At 31.6% G+C, this 20,854-nt stretch overlaps 2 protein-coding genes across 2 annotated transcripts; one reads left to right on the top strand and one right to left on the bottom strand.

Moving 5' to 3' along the window:
- Positions 1 to 1,011: 1,011 nt before the first annotated feature.
- Positions 1,012 to 15,936, bottom strand: LOC139486734 (beta-sarcoglycan-like). Its single transcript, XM_071271664.1, has 7 exons — positions 15,851 to 15,936; positions 10,885 to 11,088; positions 10,277 to 10,465; positions 6,474 to 6,516; positions 5,293 to 5,453; positions 4,340 to 4,489; positions 1,012 to 3,694 (listed from the first exon to the last, which is right to left on the bottom strand). Exons 1-7 carry the CDS (start codon positions 15,863 to 15,865, stop codon positions 3,491 to 3,493), a joined length of 966 nt encoding a protein of 321 aa, XP_071127765.1. The 5' UTR covers positions 15,866 to 15,936; the 3' UTR covers positions 1,012 to 3,490.
- Positions 7,158 to 9,871, top strand: LOC139486733 (uncharacterized). Its single transcript, XM_071271663.1, has 3 exons — positions 7,158 to 8,362; positions 8,754 to 9,086; positions 9,443 to 9,871. Exons 1-3 carry the CDS (start codon positions 7,703 to 7,705, stop codon positions 9,734 to 9,736), a joined length of 1,287 nt encoding a protein of 428 aa, XP_071127764.1. The 5' UTR covers positions 7,158 to 7,702; the 3' UTR covers positions 9,737 to 9,871.
- Positions 15,937 to 20,854: the final 4,918 nt, after the last annotated feature.

Raw genomic sequence — 20,854 nt, 5'->3', positions numbered from 1 at the left:
GTTGAATATAAATCCTCTCCAAAAAAAATATTTGAAGGAAAAATCTTTATAATTTCTGAAATCTGAAACAAGAAAAATTTTATACCTCACCCCCCCCCCCCCCTCACTGATTGAAACCCCTATGGAGCAAGAACCCTAAAACTCAATTCAAGCCTTTCCTTTGTAGTAAGAAACCTTGTAATATAATTTCATAGAGATCCATACACTTAAACACAAGTTATTGTCTGTAAACTAGAAAAATTCTTTTTTTTGCCCTTTTTTGGCCCCTTATTCCTAAATGTTCAGGGATATTAACCCAAAACTGACATCAATCCTTCCCTTCATTATATGGAATCGTGTGGTACAATGTCAGAGAGATCCATACAGTTAAACATAAGTTATTGTCCAGAAACTTCAAAAATGCTTGTTTTTGGTCCCTTTTTGGCCCTTAATTCCTGGACTGTTTGCCCCATAACCCTTAAAATAAATCCCAACCTTCTACTTAATAGTATGAACATTGTGGTAAAATTTCAGAGTAATTGAAATACTTATACACAACTTACTGTTCTGGAACTAGATAAATGTATGTTTTGGGCCCCTAATTCCTAAACGGATGGGCCCTTAACCCCCAAAATCAATCCCAACCTTGTTTTGTGGTTATAAACATTGTGTTAAAATTTTATAGATTTCTATTTATTTATACTAAAAGTTATTAACCGGAAACCATATGTCTTCGGACGATGCTGACGACGACGATGTGATACCAATATACGACCGCAAAAATTTTGCAGTCGTATAAAAACAACAATATATTTTCTTCATCAGTATTATCCCTAAGAATGGTTGGCAATTGGTAAATGGCTCAATCCATTTAATAGAAATGTCAAAATGATCATTCCAGCCAAGTTGGGTAAATTTGATGAATTGATGTCAGATAAGAAATCTTTTTAAACTTTAAAGACAAGGACAATGCCAAGTGAAAGTTTTGGATAACACCAACTAATAAGACTTTTTTTTAACAAAATGATATAATTTCAGCTTAAATAGTTTTTTATTCATGCATAAAATTTCAGCATAAAACATCTTGAATAACAATAAAATGTACACCCATTATACATAATGCTAACATATTGAATGTGTAAATAGTTATCAAAGGTACCAGGATTATAATTTAGTATGCCAGACGCTCGTTTCGTCTACACAAGACTCATCAGTGACACTAGTTTGGCTGAATTAAACAATTCACAAATAATTCCAATATAAGCAATCTATATAAAAACCAGCTTTTATGTTCTCAATACTTCTTTTTTAAGATTTAATAATTAAAACAAATTTCAGTTTAATTTACTCAATAAACAATGTATACTTTTGTCATATTTTTTTAATATATGTATAAATATAAAATAATAATAAAAATGTATAACTATTATATAGAATAAAACCTCTATAAATGTTTTTCATGTCTTTCTCACTGTTACTCATTTTTAATGTATATGACCTTGGAGAGGTCAGAAAAAAAATATCAAACATATTTTTAAACGTCAGAAAAGAAACTGATTTATATAATATTGGATTTTAAAAGCCAAATCAGTATTAACCTAAAATATTTAACTATGACAAAATAATTCCCAAATATAATAGTGAATCAAAAACGGCTACTGTTTATTGAAATTATTCATAGAAAAAGATCAAATGAAGTTTCTTAGATTTATTTTGGTTAATGCATAAAAATATATCAAAATAACTAAACATCTATGATTTAAAAGGTCAAAAACATGCTTTACAAATACATGAGGTTTTAAAAACAAATCAATAACTAAAACTACATTTGACTTTATAGCTAAATGAGGTCATGGTTGGTTTTTAATTGCACTATAAAGATTATGTGACTATATTAATATATAAATATCTGTGTGGTTTGGATTTTTAAGTTCTATCTTTAAAATCAGTTGCATTACTAACAAATACAGTAAAAAAATAATCTCATTCCAGACTGGCCTTTAAATTTGGCTCATCTTTTTAAAAGGTATAATAAATATCCTGCTGTCATAAATATTTGAGTGTTTAAATTGAGACAAATTTCTATCAACTAGTCTATGATTGTGCATATATAACAAAAACTATCTTAATCCACAAATGATAGCCATAAAAATGCCATTTTTATTAAGTGATCAGTTGAATAGTAAAATCCTAAAACTTCTATATTAATTGTAAATATATATGTAAAATATAAGTATATGTGACTTTTATCATATTAGTTTAGTTCAAGGACCATAATTCATGCTTGTTATAGTGTGTAAAATATCAGAACCTTTCCCAGTTTGCAACTAGTAGACATAAATTTACTATAATCAAAATAGTTGTATGCAATAATTGGTAATTATAACTGATCTAAAAAATATTCAAAACAAATGTTTGGTTCAGTTCTTTACTAAAAAAGACTATTCATTATCTGTCAACAACAAGGATCTGTTGACAATACCATCAGGACAAATTATTAGCACCATCCTTATTTAGTAATATCTACTAAAATGTTTACTAAAATACATAGGGACTTAACAGTAATCTCTTACTGAAATATTTATAACCACATCAACACAAAAATGCAAGTTACAAATCATATGATCTGAATGCAATAACATTTTTCAAATTACTACATCAATAATTTTAATTTCTGAAATTACAGAGCATCCTTTTTCAACCTTTAACATACAACTTAAAAATGAGGTATGACATATTAATTTAGCACCAAATTTGTATATCAATATCAATGTATCAAAACAACATGTATCTACACATTTATCTACATATCAAATCAATGACATCAAAAAATATTGCAAAATGCCCAGATGTAGGTATAATCTGTTCATATTTCAAAAACATAAATATGTTTTTTTTTCTTATTGTTAAACAGAAAAGCTGTTATTGTATAAATAAAACTAATTGTCCGGTAATTGCATTCAAAATAATAACATCTGTGTATAAACCATTCATTTTTATATTCAAGATGTTCAAGTATAGTGAATGAAACAATTTTTTTTCTAATGTTGACAGGTTTTAGAGGTATATTTTTCTCAGCTTATAAGCATTCTCACACTCACAACAAAAAGTGATCAATGTCTAATCAAAGTTTTAAGTTAATATGATAAAATCCTGATATTCTTTTAGGAAATATAAATGCTAAAATAAAAATTTGTAACACTCAGTTATAATATTGCTGTCTGTAACCATGATAACTCTATGAAAAGATTAAAACTTTCTATAAAAAATAAATGTCCTATTAAAACTCACAACAGTATAAATAATGCCATTAATTAGTAAATACACTTAAAAATAAAAAAAATAAAACACAAAATCTAATCTGGACGGAGAAATGGTAAGAAATAAAATTTATGTTATATCCTATTTACAAGGATCATCATTTGGGTCAGCATTCTGACAACCAATACCTGGCCCTGTGACTGGTACAGCAAACAACTGGCCCTGTAGTATGCATACACATAATTAATATCTATTTACAGGGATCATCATTTGGGTCAGCATTCTGACAACCAATGCCTGGCCCTGTGACTGGTACGGCAAACAAACGGCCCTGTGGTATGCATACACATAATTTATAAGTTCTAGGTCCTGGTGTGTTAGACACAGTTGGTTTTGGAATATGTTCCACATCAAGTCTTATACCGTTTGCAGCATCCAGTGTTAGACTACCATGCTATCAAAACAGAAAAATATACAATGCTAAAATAAAACAGAAAAATATACACTGTTACAATTTATTACTGAGAAAAGATTCTCTGATAAGGTCATAAAATCTATTATACAATTATTGACATTTTAAAATGAGGTTGATACAATGATTTAAGAAAATAGCATTGAAAAAAGAAGAAGATAATGAGAATGTTAATGGCGTACTAAGCATAAGGTTTTGACAATGCACAGTAAAAAACTATTTAGAGGCAAATATTAGCTCTTCCAACCTGTCATGATTTTTCCCATGGAGAATATAATGCTTTATCAAAAAAGATTCCTTATGTTGTTAGCTAATGAGAAAAAAATATTTTTCATATTCATATAATAAATGTGTTTGATTCTTTAAGTTAATACGATGAGTATAGGTGGGTTTGTTTTTTTTTGGTGAGAATCTTGAAACTATTGTGATTCCAAGTCCAAGTCCATTGTTCTACCCTAGAACTTAGCCATTCGTAATTTGTCAATGAAAATATCTATGATATTTCATCAAGCTCTCTACCATTCTGTCACTTCATTTGATAGAAGCCATTTAGCAATGATGAAGTTAAACCATAGATTTGTTGGTGTAATGATTATTGTGGAATCTATCATAAAGACTGACACTTACTGTAGAGTACATGGAGATGTCATGACTGTCTGTAAAAAATGTGATATTCTTATTTGTAGATGACATTTCAACACCCTCCCATCCTGTTAAATTCAGATGACTACCAATGGATTCAAGTATCAGATCAGGAAAACCATTCAAACTGGTTATCTGCAAAATATGTTGTCAAGATGCAATTTAAACTTAGGAACTTATCCCTAAAATACAGAAGTTTATCTTGTGTTTTAGATACAGAATTGCAATCAGCAAGTTAATCTAATATTTTAAATAAGAATTGACTGATTGTGAAAAGACAATGAAAAATTCTTTTTTTTTTATCAACAAACAACAAATTTCTTCATTAAAGAACTGTAATTTTATATAAAAAACTGTTGAATATTCTTCGAAATAAGATTTATATAATTACAATGTATATAAAAAAAAAATACATATTAGCTTTTATATGAAATAATGTTTGTAAAACAGAACAACACTTTAATACAACAATATTGAAAAAAGGAATATGAGCTTGTTTTCAGTTAATGAAACAGAATGTTGTTTTTTTTTTCTCTCTGTACTTTATGTATTTTTTTATCATCTATTACACAGTAAAGAATTAAATATTTTTCCTGTACTGACTTTCATTGTATGTTCTTTTGTGTATCTTCTTTTCTTCACTGGTATCAATTTAAACAGTGGTATCTGATAAAGAAGTGTGTCTAACCTAATGATGACCTGCTGATTTCTTCAATAGTCTGTAGTCTCATTGGTATGTACCAAACATTTCCTCTTTACCAGTTTATTTTAAACCACTCTATGCTAAATGCAATTACAATTATCTGTGTGTTTCCAAAAAGACAGAAATCAAAGGTTTAAATTGGTTTCATTTTGTTGTATAAGTTTTCTACTTTCACTGCCAATGTTTATACTAGTTTGTTGATTTAATATTTATAATGGCAATCAATTAACCTTACATTGTTAGGATAAATTTCTGGAGAAATTAGATTTTTAATTTCACCATCTAATAGGAGATTTGAACTGTCTTTGGTGGTAAACATCTCTTTCCCCGTCACAGAATCAATAATGGACATGGCTTCCACATTCTCAATAGATGTGGTCTTTGGACTAACAGTTACTGAAATTTAAAATACAATCACATTACAACATTAATTACATTAATTTGGTAAAAATTAACACACATGATGTAATAAATTTATATGGTCTACTTTATGTAGTTACCTGCTCAGCTCTTTCTAAAATTCATTTTTTGATAAAAATCTAATGGAAATAGCAGTAAAATATGCACCTTGAAATAAATCTTGTCGGGATGCAGGTTTTTAAAAAATAATACTAGTAAAAATAATTTGCATGCCTAAGCAAAGTGCTTTAAAAATGTTTATTTCAGGAATATGAGAAAGGTTTATGTGGAGGCACATAATTTTGAATAAACTGATGCCCGAAAAAAGCTATATGATGATGTTAAAACAACATTACCGTGATCTGCTTTTCAACTAAGTTTGAATAAAATACAGTTAGTTAAGACATTGAGAAATACATGTAGAGACATTGAGAAATACATGTACAGACGTTGAGAAATACATGTAGAGACATTGAGAAATACATGTAGAGACATTGAGAAATACTTGTAGAGACGTTGAGAAATACATGTAGAGACATTGAGAAATACATGTAGAGACATTGAGAAATACATGTAGAGACATTGAGAAATACTTGTAGAGACGTTGAGAAATACATGTACAGACGTTGAGAAATACATGTAGAGACATTGAGAAATACTTGTAGAGACGTTGAGAAATACATGTACAGACGTTGAGAAATACATGTACAGACGTTGAGAAATACATGTACAGACGTTGAGAAATACATGTAGAGACGTTGAGAAATACTTGTAGAGACGTTGAGAAATACTTGTAGAGACGTTGAGAAATACATGTAGAGACGTTGAGAAATACATGTACAGACGTTGAGAAATACATGTACAGACGTTGAGAAATACATGTACAGACGTTGAGAAATACATGTACAGACATTGAGAAATACTTGAAGAGACGTTGAGAAATACATGTAGAGACAGGGTACTTATGTTAGTTTGCAAGAGTACAATAATTATTCGACAAAACATAGTCAGGCTTACATTTTGGATGCCGCAACCCAGATCCTTTGTCTGTTATAATAACCTGAAAATAAAAACAATGCTTTTTCAATTATCCATTGTAAGATGCAAGCATATGACTCCTGTCTGAAATATATTTAAACTTATTCTTAATGTTCATGATGTTCCCTTCTCGGAAATGGGTTTAAAATCATTCTATATATATATATAAGTCTACAAATTATTATTATATCAGTAACTATTTTTGCTAATGTAAAGGGTAACCCTGTAATACATGTAATACCAAATCTTTACCTCTAAATAAGCAATTTTATAGGTAGGTTTGTAATGTCAAAGTGTACAACTTTAAGGCAAAAACCTTTTTTGAACTCCCCATAAGTTTTATTGGTATGCTAGCCTTAACATACCTGTGATACATATCATGCATTATACTTCACTGACTATAAATACATAATAAACTGTCCCCTTATTGTAACCACATTTAATGATAGTTTAAAAGGCTTAAAAAAATGAAAATAAAACAATATTATTTTATCTGCAGGTTAAAGTCATGAAATCTTATAACAAGAACATTTCATTTTATTGATAGAAATGTAACATTGTACCATGGTTACATCAAACAAAAAAGTCAATGTAAACAATATTTGTTAGTGACTGGTGAAAAATAATGTTTGTTCAATTCTTTAACCAAAGCCTATATATCATGTATATGTTAGCGGCAATAAGTGAAATTAGGCATTAAGCTTAAATCCTAGGCAATAAGCTAACGCCTAGGCATTAAGTTATTGCCTGAAATTTCCAGGCATTAAGCTTATTACCTGAAATTTGGTGATGATTATTCATCCTATTGCCGAACATGATTTTAGGCAATAAGTGAAATTTTAGAATTTAGGTGTTTTTAGCATGTTTAGTGATTTTTCTTGAAATAAAGTATTTTCTTAATTATATTCCTAATATTAATATACGTTTATCTGAAAAATCTTCAAATTTTAGTACTTTTCTTATTTAAAACAGAATTAACTCATACTTTTTTGTGGAAGTATAAAAAATAAAAAAGATTTAAAAAAGTGATTGTATCCCATAAAAAAGGGGAGATTCTATATAATCCTTATAATAATTATTTGAAAATGTTTACACTTCACTGGTCAAGCTGGTTTGAACTGGTCAAAAGTAGACAAAATTAAGATATGATTTTTTGCTCATACCATTTTATTGGATAAGTAAATTTTCTTTGTTAAAATATTTCTTAAATGCCCTCAGGCCATCTTGTCTTTTTCACTTCTTTATCTGGATTATTCACATTAAGTGACACCATGTGTATTGAGGAAAAATTCCTTGAATCTTTGAGGTCTAAATTCGAATCGGGGAAAACAAGGAGCATATACCCTAGAGTAAAGTACCGTGATCTTTTGGCAAAGATTAAACTTTTGGACTCATCAGAAAAGAAATTGACAAAAGATTACTACAATTTAAGAAGGTATGACATTTTTAACATTGGTGGTTTTGAGAGGTTGATAACTAAAGTCAGCGAGAATGACGAGGGAAATTTCAAAATTTATGTCTTCCTAGAGGAACTCTATGGTATTATGGAAAAGGCACATAAAGAAACAGGTCATGGCGGCAGAGATCGCATGATAAAACAACTAAATAATGGATATGCTAACGTTTCACGTGATTTATTTGGTAAATGTGCAACAATTGGATTAACATCAGAAACCAAAATTCCGAAAGAAATATTGATGACCTTAGAAAAGGAAGAGGACTTACTTAAGCTCCAGACAGAGTCTGTAAATGATCAACCTGTAACTGAAAATAAAACAGAAAACATTGTCGATGCCTCTGATATACCAGAATCTATTGCAGAACCAAATGTGGAACCTTCTACTCCAATCACTGATGAAACGCAAAAGGTAAGTTGAAAATAGTCTCAGAAATATTTTAAAAAAAAACGACTCTTTAATCCTGGCGGGAGCTTGAACTAAAGTACTTCCATGTAATATATAACAGATAAACCACAGGAAAGATATTCGGAGCTTAAGAAAAAAAGAGTCTGCTTACTATGAGTTTTTGTTGAAGGCCGTATGGTTACCTATAGGTCTTATCTTATATACTATTCTGTCTCTGGCGGACAGTTGTCCTATTGACAAGCATACCACATCTTCGTATTTTTAAATTGAGTGTTTGATCATTTTGAACAAAAACACTTTATTACCACAAAACTGTAATTAAATTTTAAAAACTGATGTATGACCACACCAAATGATTTTTTTTACCTTATTATTTATGGAAACTATTTTTCAGAATGTCTTACAGTGCTATGTATGTGAAAAGGATACATCTGGAGCTCATATGTGTATTAAATGTGACAAACACATTCATGTTATATGTGGTACTACTGTAAGTGAAGAAGGATACGGTTCAAAGGTGGTATGTCCAAATTGTAAAATTGATACCAACAGAGTTCGACATCGTTCTGAAGCCATGGACAGTCAACTGAAGCAGGCAAACACTATGATAGCCAGGAGCAAAAAGGAACTAGGGACGGCAGAAGTTGGGCAAACTGTTGCCGTACCAATACCTATGTTTGATAGAGGGAAGGGTGACAGTAGAAATTTACTCGGCCGAGTCATTGAGGTAAGATATTTAATCAAAAGTTTGACTGCATCATTTAATATGTCATGTTTATTAAATACTAAACAGAAAGAAAACCAGTAAAAGTAAATATGTTTATATTAATGTAGGAAGGGGGTTATAAGACCAGGCCCCTCCCCCACTTTATGAAAAATCCAGAATCTGCACCTGACGAAAATCAGATGCGGATTAATGCCACAAAGACAGTTGAAAATCACCATATGCAACACGAATTCATTTCATAATTCGCAAAATGCAAATACCTAATTAATTCTACTCTCAGAAATAATTCTTTATCGATATTTTAATGAAAATAATCAAACTGCCTGCAAAAGAATTTTATCTGTTTATTTTTTCAGGTCAATGATAAGGGCAATGCTGTTGTGGCTACAAGATTTGGACAACTTCTAGGAACATTTGGAACAATTGAGATGGGAATATGTAAACAAAATTTAATTCTGGAAGAGGAAATTAATTGTAAAACAACTTTAAGTGTACGTGAGGCAGCAACCCATCAGTCATTATCCGGAGGTCAAGAATTTTTCAAATGTTCTTGTAAAACTATATGTTTAAGTAACCGCTGCAAATGCAAGAAAAACGGGAGAAAGTGCAATAGTCGGTGCCACAGTTCAACAACTTGTGATAACAAATGATTTTAACACACATTTGTATCAAGTTTTCATGTTTTATAAGTAATATTTGATGAGTTTTAATATAAAAACATATTTTATCTGTGATTTTATTTCCAGTAGATGACATTTTAAACTTCAGTTCTCGTAATTTTATTATGTAACAAATTAATTGAATAAATGTCTTTTATTTACTTGCATTTATACTTTAGGCATTAAGCTTAATGCCTGGACACATTTTTCAGGATTTAAGCTTAAATCCTAGGATTTAAGACTAATGCCTAACATCATTTAGGCATTAGACTTAATGCCTAGGCGTTAGCTTATTGCCTAGGATTTAAGCTTAATGCCTAATTTCACTTATTGCCGCTAACATATATATCATAAACCTAGTTTTCTCTGCACAATTTTATCATTTCTTAAGCAAACATATCGTATAATCATCAATTTTTTTTTATGTCTCTGGTTTCATATATGACTTTAACTTTCAACTAATCTCTAAAAAAACACACCAAAACCTTTACACATAATTTGCATAAATAATATAATATGTTAATGACTTACAGAGCTGTTGTTTCCTTCTATGTATAAATTTTTGTTAGCTCTACTTCCTATTCTTCCATTGAATATCTGAACGTTATCAAACACAGACTTTCCAATAAATCTTAAAAGATCATAATCTGGGATGTGTTCCATTGCATCTATTCCATGTTGTGGTGAAATCCTCATATAATAAATAACAGCTGTGGTCAACTAAAAAATTAAATTCAACCTTTTATCAATATGTACAAATAAAAGTATGCATCTTATAAAATTGCATGCATCACTGCCTTGATACATGTACCTGAACCTGTATACATGTATGCATGACACCTTATCAGTGGTCATCCTAATGTTCTTTATTTTTGTTCATTTGAAAATTCTGTGTTGATGCTTGATATATTTAGTTTTTCTATAAATTTGTTGTTGTCTATAGACTAAAGAGCAATTTAGTGCTTGAAATAAAATGTGTATGTTTGTTTATCTTGGACAACTTGGTGATGATTCATAGACGTCTATTTATCATATAATTTTGTTTCTGGGTTCCTGTCTCAATTACCACAGTTGTTCTAGATCTGTATTACATGCAAATTAATGTCATTCTAAGTATTGTAAGCAATAACAAGTCTTACCAATGCATTTACTATAGCTACAATAAATAGTAAGGCAACTAAACAGTAAAGGAAATATCTCTTGCGTCCTCTTATTCCTGTCTTGTGTAAATACTGTTCATTAATGTTGATATAACCTGCTCTAAAGTTACTGTTATGTTCACGTGTTATCCTCCTCTTCAAGGCAGACTTCTGTCTCATAGACAAGTTAGCAGTGGTATCCCTCTGGAATACAAAAAACAATATTACATGTACAGTATGTATCACTATATTTAGAACACACTTTTGTCTCATTTACACTTTGGTATCTCTCGAGCTCTGAAAAGCAAGTTTTTTAAAGCAGATTTCTGTGTCTAATTGATAAGATTTCAAAAGTACTAAAAGTACTAGTCCTTGTATATTTTCATATTTGTCCTCAGAAAAACAAAGTATTGCCTTACAGTGTTGTCAATTAATTTTAAATAAAAAAAAAATAATAATAATATTGAATCTAAACAGGTTGAGAACAAACCCTCTATATGGTGTTTAAACTTATAAATTATCCCTCTATAGAGAGTGAAATTGAGAACGGAAATGGGGAATGTGTCAAAGAGACAACCCGACCACAGAACAGACAAAAACAGAAGGTATTTTTGTTTAGAATGGATTTTAAGCAAACCAGGGCAGATTGGTATTTCTAGTTATATTGGCTATAATCTATAGCATTATATGCACATGATGTATCAATTATTGCACTTTTACTAAAAATTTGGATGCCCAGTTTTCTGCTAAAGTGACAGAACTTGCAATCTATTGTTTATGTATCTGAACACCTGATCAACAACAAAAGGGGCAGTTGACCTTTAAATTTCATGTTAAATCTAACAGTAGAAATTCTGTTCAGTAAGGCATTACTGAGTGGAAAATTAATTTCCGTTATCATCACAGCTTTCAATTATGGTGAACAATAGATTGTATATTAAGTCAGTTTAGCAGTACACTGGGCATGTGCATATCAAATTAAGTACATCAACTGGTGCATCAAATGTTGCATGTTACTGCCATAATAAGTAGATCAGACCTCAAAGTAGCTAATAAAAATGAAGTGGACAACTGGTCACCAGACATGAAGATTTAGTGGCACACTTAAAATTTCAGTGGCCAGGAAATAATTCCAGGTCGCCTACATTTTTTTCTAGCTGAACAACACTTGCTAATTAAATTTTTTGTTCTGAGTTTTTATATTGTCGAGTGTAGAAAATAGTTTGTATAAATCAACTGTAAAATAACCACATGATTTATTCAATTTTATGTTTTATATAACAATCTGTGACGTTCAGCTGTAGTCCGAAGGCCAGTCAAATTAAATCTCATCAGACTTTTGCAGAAGTAATGGTGATTGCCTCATAGGTCAAGTGAACATATGAAATCGTTTGCGAAATTGTAGCCGGTATTTTAGTGAATTTATATCATGTATATCGTAGACTATGAGAACAATTGTTGCCTACCTTGTTTCATCTGTTTACTGACGAAATGGAGTACTAGGCTCGACCATGTTTTTCATTGAACACAATCTACAAATGCTAATGGGTTTCTTTATAACGGCACATAATAGTCAAAGTTGTGACTGAGAGCAAAATATGAAAATAGATGGATCTGTGCCATTTTCAGTCAATGCTTACAAATGACCTACAATTGCCTGCTGCAATAAAGTGCTGATAAGATCAAGCTTAAATCTACAAGGCGCTTGAAATACAGTAGAGGGCTGTAGAAAATGCCATACTGCCCTGTTTTGGTTTAAATCCAGTCTTAAAACAAATACCCTCTATAGAGAGATAATTTCATCCATCTATAGAAGGATTATACCTCTTTACAGGTATAAACACCAAGTAGGGGGTTTGTTCCCAACCTGCTAAATAGCAGCCTTCATTCAACAACTCTCATGCAGGGATTGAAGTTAAGATTTTGACAATGGAAGCCCACAGCTTAAATTATGTAGCCAATACAAGTATATATAGTTCTATACAAGAAAGGCAAAAACTTTGGGAGCCCACACAAAATTTTAGGGGCCATTGGCGAGTGGGCCCATGCTAATTTTCAAACCCTGTCATGACTCTAGCAATGCATGATCTGTTCCCTAGTAATGCCATGCTCACTCCAGGGACCACTGTAATTAAAATTACCTAAATTACCACTTAAGGGCAATTATTTGTAGAAGGTGTCGTCTGACAGTTTTGGTTAAAATGGACATACTGGCCAACTGGGACAAGAACTAAGCAAAATTGACATGTGTTGGTTACGTACACACAGGTCAGGAATAACTAATAAATGGTGGATTAAACTTCGATTCAGGTATTATCCACCATTTCACATACATGACATATGACTGGATACTACAAGTTTTATAAATATTTATATAGTTAGTGTCTGGTGAATTTTTTCTCAGTTGACTAGAAACAGAACCTTTCCCTCCTTACGAGCCCTTATTCAAACACTTAAACTGGATGACAGTTGATCAGAGAATAAAATATCACAAGTTTGTGATGACATTTAAATGCATTAAAAACGATGCCCCATCATATCTTACTATATGTAACAAGTTTCATTATGTTATAGACAAAAATCCATACCCCTTGAGAAATGCTGTTCAATCAAGGAACCCTCATACTCCCTAAACCAAAAACAGAATTGTTCAAAAAATCTTTTAAGTATTCTGGACCATCATGACCATTCTTGTAGAATAATTTGCCAATACTGTTAAGATATATTACAAATGTTAATTCTTTCAAATACAAAATAACAGATCATTTATCGAAATCAACCTATTACCATGATTACTGTATAAATAATATTGAAAACTGATCATCATGTTTATTTTTTCATAACATTTTATCAAGTTGTATTGAATGTTATTACATTGTATTATCATACTTGACTTTTTATACTGATGTATGCAATGTATATGTTTGCATTTTTTTTGATTTTCATGATGAGGGCCTCAGGGAAGATTATATAGCTATAACTGTGTAACCCTCTTATGGTTTATGACCCTTTCTGTAGCCATTGTTGTACGAATTTTTCAAACTTCAATTGTATGATAACTACATATATAATGAATAATAGAGATAGGCCATTTTGTACCTATATACCATACATGTGATTCTTCCGGCGGGAGTTAAAATCTCCCGCTTTTCAGACCCTCTTCCGTCCCTCCCGTTAAAATTTGAAATCTTCCGCTTTTTGAAAATGTCTATCTCGAAAAATTTTCAGTAGACATTTCTGTTTACAAAATAGATACAAACAGGGAAAAAGTCCGAGAAACTCTAAATTGATATGGGAAAAGTCCGAGAAAATCGGAAGTTTCCTTTAATGGAATTTGTGTCAAAAAGGTAAATAGGAAAATTGCCTCGAGTAATCAAGGAAGGTGTTAAGGATTAGACAGTATATACAACAATAAAAGATGATTGGCATTTACCTAGTAATCAACTAGCTAGTTAAATAAACATGTCTGGATGATTAAAAGTGATACTGACATTGGAACAGTTGTATAAACATCGACTTTTATAAATTTTGATGCTGTTGAAAACATGGAACAGACTTAGTTTATTATGAACCTCAAAGACAATAAAATCAACTCAAATATGATATGTCTTCTATCTGGTCCAATGGAATACCTAAATAAGTGTGTTTGTCTTATAATTTGACAGAATGCAAACTGTATGTTATCACCCCAGCATCAAATTAAAGAAGACACAATATCACTATAGCCAAATTAAAAAATGGTGCAAGTCCAGTGACAAGAGTCAAGACCATGCTTACTACACTTCATGCAAAGCTGACTATGGTGGCCCTAATTGCTTGACCAAAAATATGGAGACAGCTACCCACCAGAAAGCCCACAACTTCATCAATTCAACACCTTCTGTTACAAACATGTTCAGTAGTGGTACAAAAGTTCACAATGTGGCTAAATCAGATGTACTTTTTGCCAACTATGTATGATGGCTGATCACTGTATCTTGAACTATATAAAATTATGATGAATAAATATTTGAACCCCCCCTAACTATCTTCTATTTTACTAAATAAAAATGGCTATGTAGGTGCTTGAAGGTATGGAATCATTGTTGTGTTTTAACAAAAAAGGAAGATATGCAATTTAAACACACACGAAAAAATCTTGCATATATCGATAAAAAATCTTGCGTATGTCGATAAAAAGGTCGATAAAAAATCTCCAGTTATGAGGCCCAAACTCCAGCTGAAAATTTCCTAATCTCCAGTTGTGACTTGACAACTCTGTCACATGTATGATATACCAAGAAACTTAATGCAAAGCATTATTATTGACTGTTTCATTGCATTTAATAGAAATAGAGGTCTTTGTGGCAAATAAACCAAGATTTTTATAGAAAATCCACAGCCTTAAATACAGATATTTCTGTTATAAAATTTGAAACATAGATTACTTACTTGCTTTTCTATGATGTGCTGGTGTTCATTGTTTACAAAAAGTTCTAAGCAACCTATAAATTCCAAAACACAGCTAGTGCTGAGTCACTAAAGTCGAGCGCACCCTAAAGGTGTACTTAATTTGGTCCATATTTATATTTGTTTTAACCAATAACTACATTAAATCATTGTTAACATGGTTAATAAACTTGTTTTAAGGAAATCAATGCTAGCACTGCATGCAATAATCCTATATCTATCAGTCACCAAATTGCCAAATATGAGAGTACAAGGATAAAAGCTGTGGATTTTCTATAAAATTTCCATATGTTGAATCAACACAAGGGTACATAATCACAGGTACTTGTTGCCTGTGTACATAATCCTTAAAATAGTGTATATTTGTTGTTGACGTTGTTGGTAAATAGTCTATAATGGAAGAGTGTGATATATTTTTCGAAAGACATTTATATGTATGTCTTGAATTGTGGTTAAACAACCAATCTTTAAGAGGACATAAGACATGCATCAGTTTCTGGAAAGAACTTAAAATTACTTCAAAGGGATCCATTTCTTTCTTCAATTGTATCGACTGGTTCTGTAGTTATACTTCTTAAGCCTCGGTAATATATTAAAAACCAGAAACCAGTCACACTTAAATTAACACAATGCCGGCGGAAACGCGAAAAATACGTATAATTCTACATCTACAGCTTAGATCTTCTTAACTTCAATATGTTGACATTTTTAAATAAGGCACACACTAGGGGAACATTTTAAAAATTTAAACATATTTACAATAATTTCAAAAACATTTTTTTTACCTTTGTCTTGACTCCGTATGAGCCCCCCTTAATTAGGAGCACCACCCGTGATGAGTTATGGCGTATAAAGTAGGCATGATATTTGGAGACTGTATCGGTACAGATTTATAATGTGAGCATTTGCCTACCCAATTCCCCCAGCCAGGCCTTGACGGGTCTTATTACCAGAAAGTTAACCTTCCCCAAACATAATACAATGCAATAAAATAATAAAAACATACTAAACCCACCGTGACACTCACCTAGAATAAGCATAGCATAAAGCATAAAAGATTTATTTAAAGTCGGTATACATATAACAATACATCATTAGCTTTGTAGAGCTTTTATCCGACATCATGTTTTAAAATCAAATCATGTTTTTATCTGCATACACAAAAAAAAATGCAAAAAAAGTTTTTAATTCAAAATATTTATAATTCAAATATCAAATGCACATTTAAACAAAGTTTTTTTAAGCGGATGTCGATGAGAAAGGACATGAAATTTTTGCAGAGAGAATCCATCAATATCATCCAAATTAGTTTTCTAAATTTTTTTCTTGGATGCATTTTATCATCCATAGATGTAGTTTATATACTTTTATTTTCGATCATTATTTTTTTGTTGAGGAAAACCTCTGCAGATATTTTCAGGTTTGTTTGAGACATGTGCTCCCGCTGTTCCCCTAACATGCCTAATAGATTGATAGTTTCTTTCCGAGATCCTTTTCAGTAGGATTTTCGACTTGCCTCTTTCATTGGTACAGCAGGGCATTTGGCAGTGTCGGTTTTGATATGCATTTTGTCCTAACCGATTCCTCGTTTTTACTGGCTTAGCGTATTTTGCCAAGGCATTTGTGGGGCATCCGTGGTGACCTATTAAGGTTATCCTATTTTATGCAATAACTATATTGCTTTATGGACGTCAAGTTGGCCGCCAAGTTACTTATTCCTTATTCCTTATTCGTTACATATTCCTTATTCCTTATTCGTTACATATTCCTTATTCCTTATTCGTTACCTATTTGTTACTTATTCCTTATTCCTTATTCGTTACTTATTTTTTTATCTGTGTTCTTAATGCTTGAATTACTTTTAGTGCTTTATAATTGCTATTGCATGAATGTTAGTTTATCTGCATTTTATGTTTGCTTATATGCTTTAATTGTGCTAATTAATTGTTGTGCTTGATAACATTATTTATTTTGCATGTTTTATGTGTTTTATGTATTGTGCTTGTCTTATATGTATGTGATTTTGCACCACACTTTAAATGCTTCTATGTCTGGCTACAGACTACTTTGATTGGTATGGCAAGGAATTCCACAACCTAATTGTTCTGGGAAAAATGAATATAAATGGTGTACGTGATATGTATATACGCCCCGTATGTTACAGTGATGATTTGTAAAATCACGTACATTTTCAGTGATTTTGTAAAATCCCTGAAATGTTTGGCCCCTAAACAAAAATGTATACTAGTTCCGAGTCAGTGATAATGGACGTCATACTAAACTCCGAAATATACACAAGAAACTAAAATTAAAAATCAAACACTGAATGCAAGAGGCTCCTGACTTGGGACAGGCGCAAAAATGCGGCGGGGTTAAACATGTTTTTGAGATTTCAACTCGATCTCCCCTTGTACCTCTAGCCAGTATAGAAAAAACAAACGCACAGTAAAACAAGTATTATATGTAGCTGGTAGAATTCATTTCAAAAGAAGTCCAAGTGTCTGAATAGGTAACAAAAGAAACTAAGCAAAACGAAAAATAAAAAATTACCAAAGGATAACTAGCAGTTACTGGCATGCCAGTCTCCAGACCTCAATTAAACTGATTGAAAGATTAGGTCTTCATAATGTGAAACGCTCAAGAACAATCCCTCCCGTTAGAGGTTTAGTATCATACCATCATACCATCAGAAAATATATCAGAAACAAGAATGTTTCCCCAGTACACGGATGCCCCACTTGCACTATTATTTTACATGTTCAGTGGACCCTGAAAATGGGGTAAAATTATAATTTGGCATTAAAATTAGAAAGATCATATCAAAGGGAACATGAGCACAAAGTTTCAAGTTGATTGGACTTCAACTTCATCAAAAACTACCTTGACCAAAAACTTTAACCTGAAGCGGGACGGACGGACAAACGGACGAACGAACAAACGGACGCACACCCCAGAAAACATAATTCGTATCATGCCAACCACTGATTTTAGAATAAATATGTTTCCGATGCTAAGACCCTTAAGCCTATGATTGATTCAATATTAATACCAAAATATGCGATCCATCCAAGGTCCATCAAAAGGATATGTGTAACAGTCTTTCTGCGTGGTTCAAATTGTACCAGGTATAGTCCACCATCTAACGGAAACATGTTATGTCTCATTTATGGGCATTCTGGTCTGTGCGTCCGTCCATTCGTCCGTCCGTACCGCTTTGAGTTTATGTTTTTGGTCAAGGTAGTTTTAACCCCAATTCACGGTCCACTGACCATAGCAAATGATAGTGCGATTGGGCCATCTGTGTATTATGGACACATTCTTGTTAACTTAGTTTTTCGGTTTTTTTTTTGTGAATCAGATCCATCGTTATACCAGGCAATGTTCACCATTGTAGATCTCACGAAAACACATTTTAAAAGAGCTTTCATTTTATAAATGATAACAGGAGAGACAAAATATTGTACCACCTCTCAAAAAATGTTTCAAGATATTCCAAATTATCTGTTTAAGATATTGTATGAAATAATTTGTGTAATAATGACTATGTGGTATGTACTTTGCTCATTTTTGAAGGCAAAAGCAAAAGATATAATTAATAAACTCTGTCCAAATACGTCTGTTTGCATGTAGCTTGCATTAGACTGAGACTACTATAACACATTTTATAGTAGTCTTAGCATAAAATAAGTTTGGTAACATGTAAATATTTTTTATCATATGGAATTCGTTTTTGTCTTGAAACATATTCAAACGTTTTCTTCTTATGGTAAAAAAAATGAAAAAGAACCATAGAGTACCACCGACATTTCTGGTTACTTTTATAAAGCAAGGTCGGTACATCAAAAAGACTGCGCAAACAGCTTGTATTTTTACAAGAATTTCACTACCTAATGTATGTTTGCATTCCGGCTGGAACTCAGCTTGGGTGCTGTATTTTTATAGTGATCTCGGAGGATATAAAAAAATTAAACATGATAAATAATGTAAAAAATGTAAAAACAGTATAGTTTATTAATTCAAAAGTTATAATAACCATTTATAAGTATCAGCATAATTCATATATATCATCTATATAAAAAAAAACATGGTCGATACTTCTTCACAAAGTATGGCCGTTTCATCTTTTCGGGTAATGACCGATACATCTTATGGACGTCGTGGCAGTATTGCCGTCACGTACAGCATCGCATTAAGCGTATGTTTTCGGTTTCTATGTTATTCATCGTTGTACTAAAAGAAAGAAAGTTGTTCTCAATTTAGGAACGGCTTAGTTTCTTTATCAGTTTGACATTTTCATCTCTCCATCTAGCTGTCAAACTTCTATGTTTCTTTCCTCAAACAAGAAAAATGCATCCAAGCTAGCTGACTAAGTAATAAAATAATCAGAAAAAAAACAGCTATCCATGGCCAAATCAGACGGAAATAAAATTTGAACTTTTACTCTGTTAACAACTTTATATGATTACATTCTTTTAAACTTAAGTAGACACTGGTATTTCTGGCTCAACAACACGGACAGAATTGACACTTTACAAATCTTATTGGAACAATAAGCTCTAATATACCCAAATACCAAATCATCTCTTAGCCTTGGATCTCTTGTTTACCAATTTCTCCATCAATTAAAAAATTGATCAAAACCTAACTTTCACCTTTGCCAATAGACATATCGACCGACTCAAACTCTGTTACCAAATATAAAAAGCATCATCAAACGTTTTAGGATGCTTGAACAAGAAAAAATTACTCATTTCTTTGTCAAATTTACCAACCAAAAAGATCGATTAAATAAGATTCCAATTGCGGAAAAAAATCTGGATATGCACGATGGCAAAACAGTTTAAATCATTGTCCAAGATCAATCGGGTAATTGTAACTTTGCGCCTGGGAATGAGTAAGTACACGTAAACAGTGTGTCATTCTTCTCTTAAACTTATCATTAACTGACAAGCCATTTTAGTTGAATTCCAAATATTCCAAAAACTAACTGCCTCAAAATGAATAAAATAATCTTATAAATCAACTCGTGAACCATCAAAAGTACAAGGTTTCTGTTCTGTCCCAATTAAATTGAAAATCAAAATTTAAATAAATTTAGATAAAAGCATTCAAACCAAAACTGAGGGGTCAGATATCCTGGTCACGGCACCATTTGTAACAGGAGAGGGGTCCATGAGGACACCAATTCTTGGATGTGTAGTGACTTTCTTTGTCCCTGTCCGATTCTCGGGATACCTGATATCAGATTTTGGCTGAATAGAGACACAAATCAAATAAAACTCAACAATGTATTAACAAATATACAACATTCAAATAAAACAATAAAATAAAATGAAAAAGCATAGTATGTCAATGCTTCTACAAGTGAATAAAAATAACTTGTACAAGTAGTACTCATGACTGCATGGTGCAGGTAATTCCAGCATAAGGAAGAATATTTGCAATTTTCCGTTTTGTAGTAGTGTACCAATAAAACATGAAAAGACTTACTGGAGATCATCTACACTGCTGTTCAGGTTGG

Source organism: Mytilus edulis, chromosome 8, assembly GCF_963676685.1.
Source record: "Mytilus edulis chromosome 8, xbMytEdul2.2, whole genome shotgun sequence".
In the NCBI taxonomy this organism is placed as follows: Eukaryota; Metazoa; Mollusca; class Bivalvia; order Mytilida; family Mytilidae; genus Mytilus; species Mytilus edulis.
This window is presented reverse-complemented; position numbering and strand designations above follow the sequence as displayed.

What these genes read in the sequence shown, in the direction of transcription:
- LOC139486733 (XM_071271663.1), top strand. Translation starts at nt 7,703, where the DNA reads ATGCCCTCAGGCCATCTTGTCTTTTTCACTTCTTTATCTGGATTATTC. An exon ending in TCACTGATGAAACGCAAAAG is followed by an intron (nt 8,363 to 8,753) that starts GTAAGTTGAAAA and finishes ACTATTTTTCAG; the next exon opens with AATGTCTTACAGTGCTATGT. An exon ending in TACTCGGCCGAGTCATTGAG is followed by an intron (nt 9,087 to 9,442) that starts GTAAGATATTTA and finishes TTATTTTTTCAG; the next exon opens with GTCAATGATAAGGGCAATGC.
- LOC139486734 (XM_071271664.1), bottom strand. An exon ending in CAGAAATTTATCCTAACAAT is followed by an intron (nt 4,490 to 5,292) that starts GTAAGGTTAATT and finishes CATATTTTGCAG; the next exon opens with ATAACCAGTTTGAATGGTTT. An exon ending in ACATCTCCATGTACTCTACA is followed by an intron (nt 3,695 to 4,339) that starts GTAAGTGTCAGT and finishes CTGTTTTGATAG; the next exon opens with CATGGTAGTCTAACACTGGA.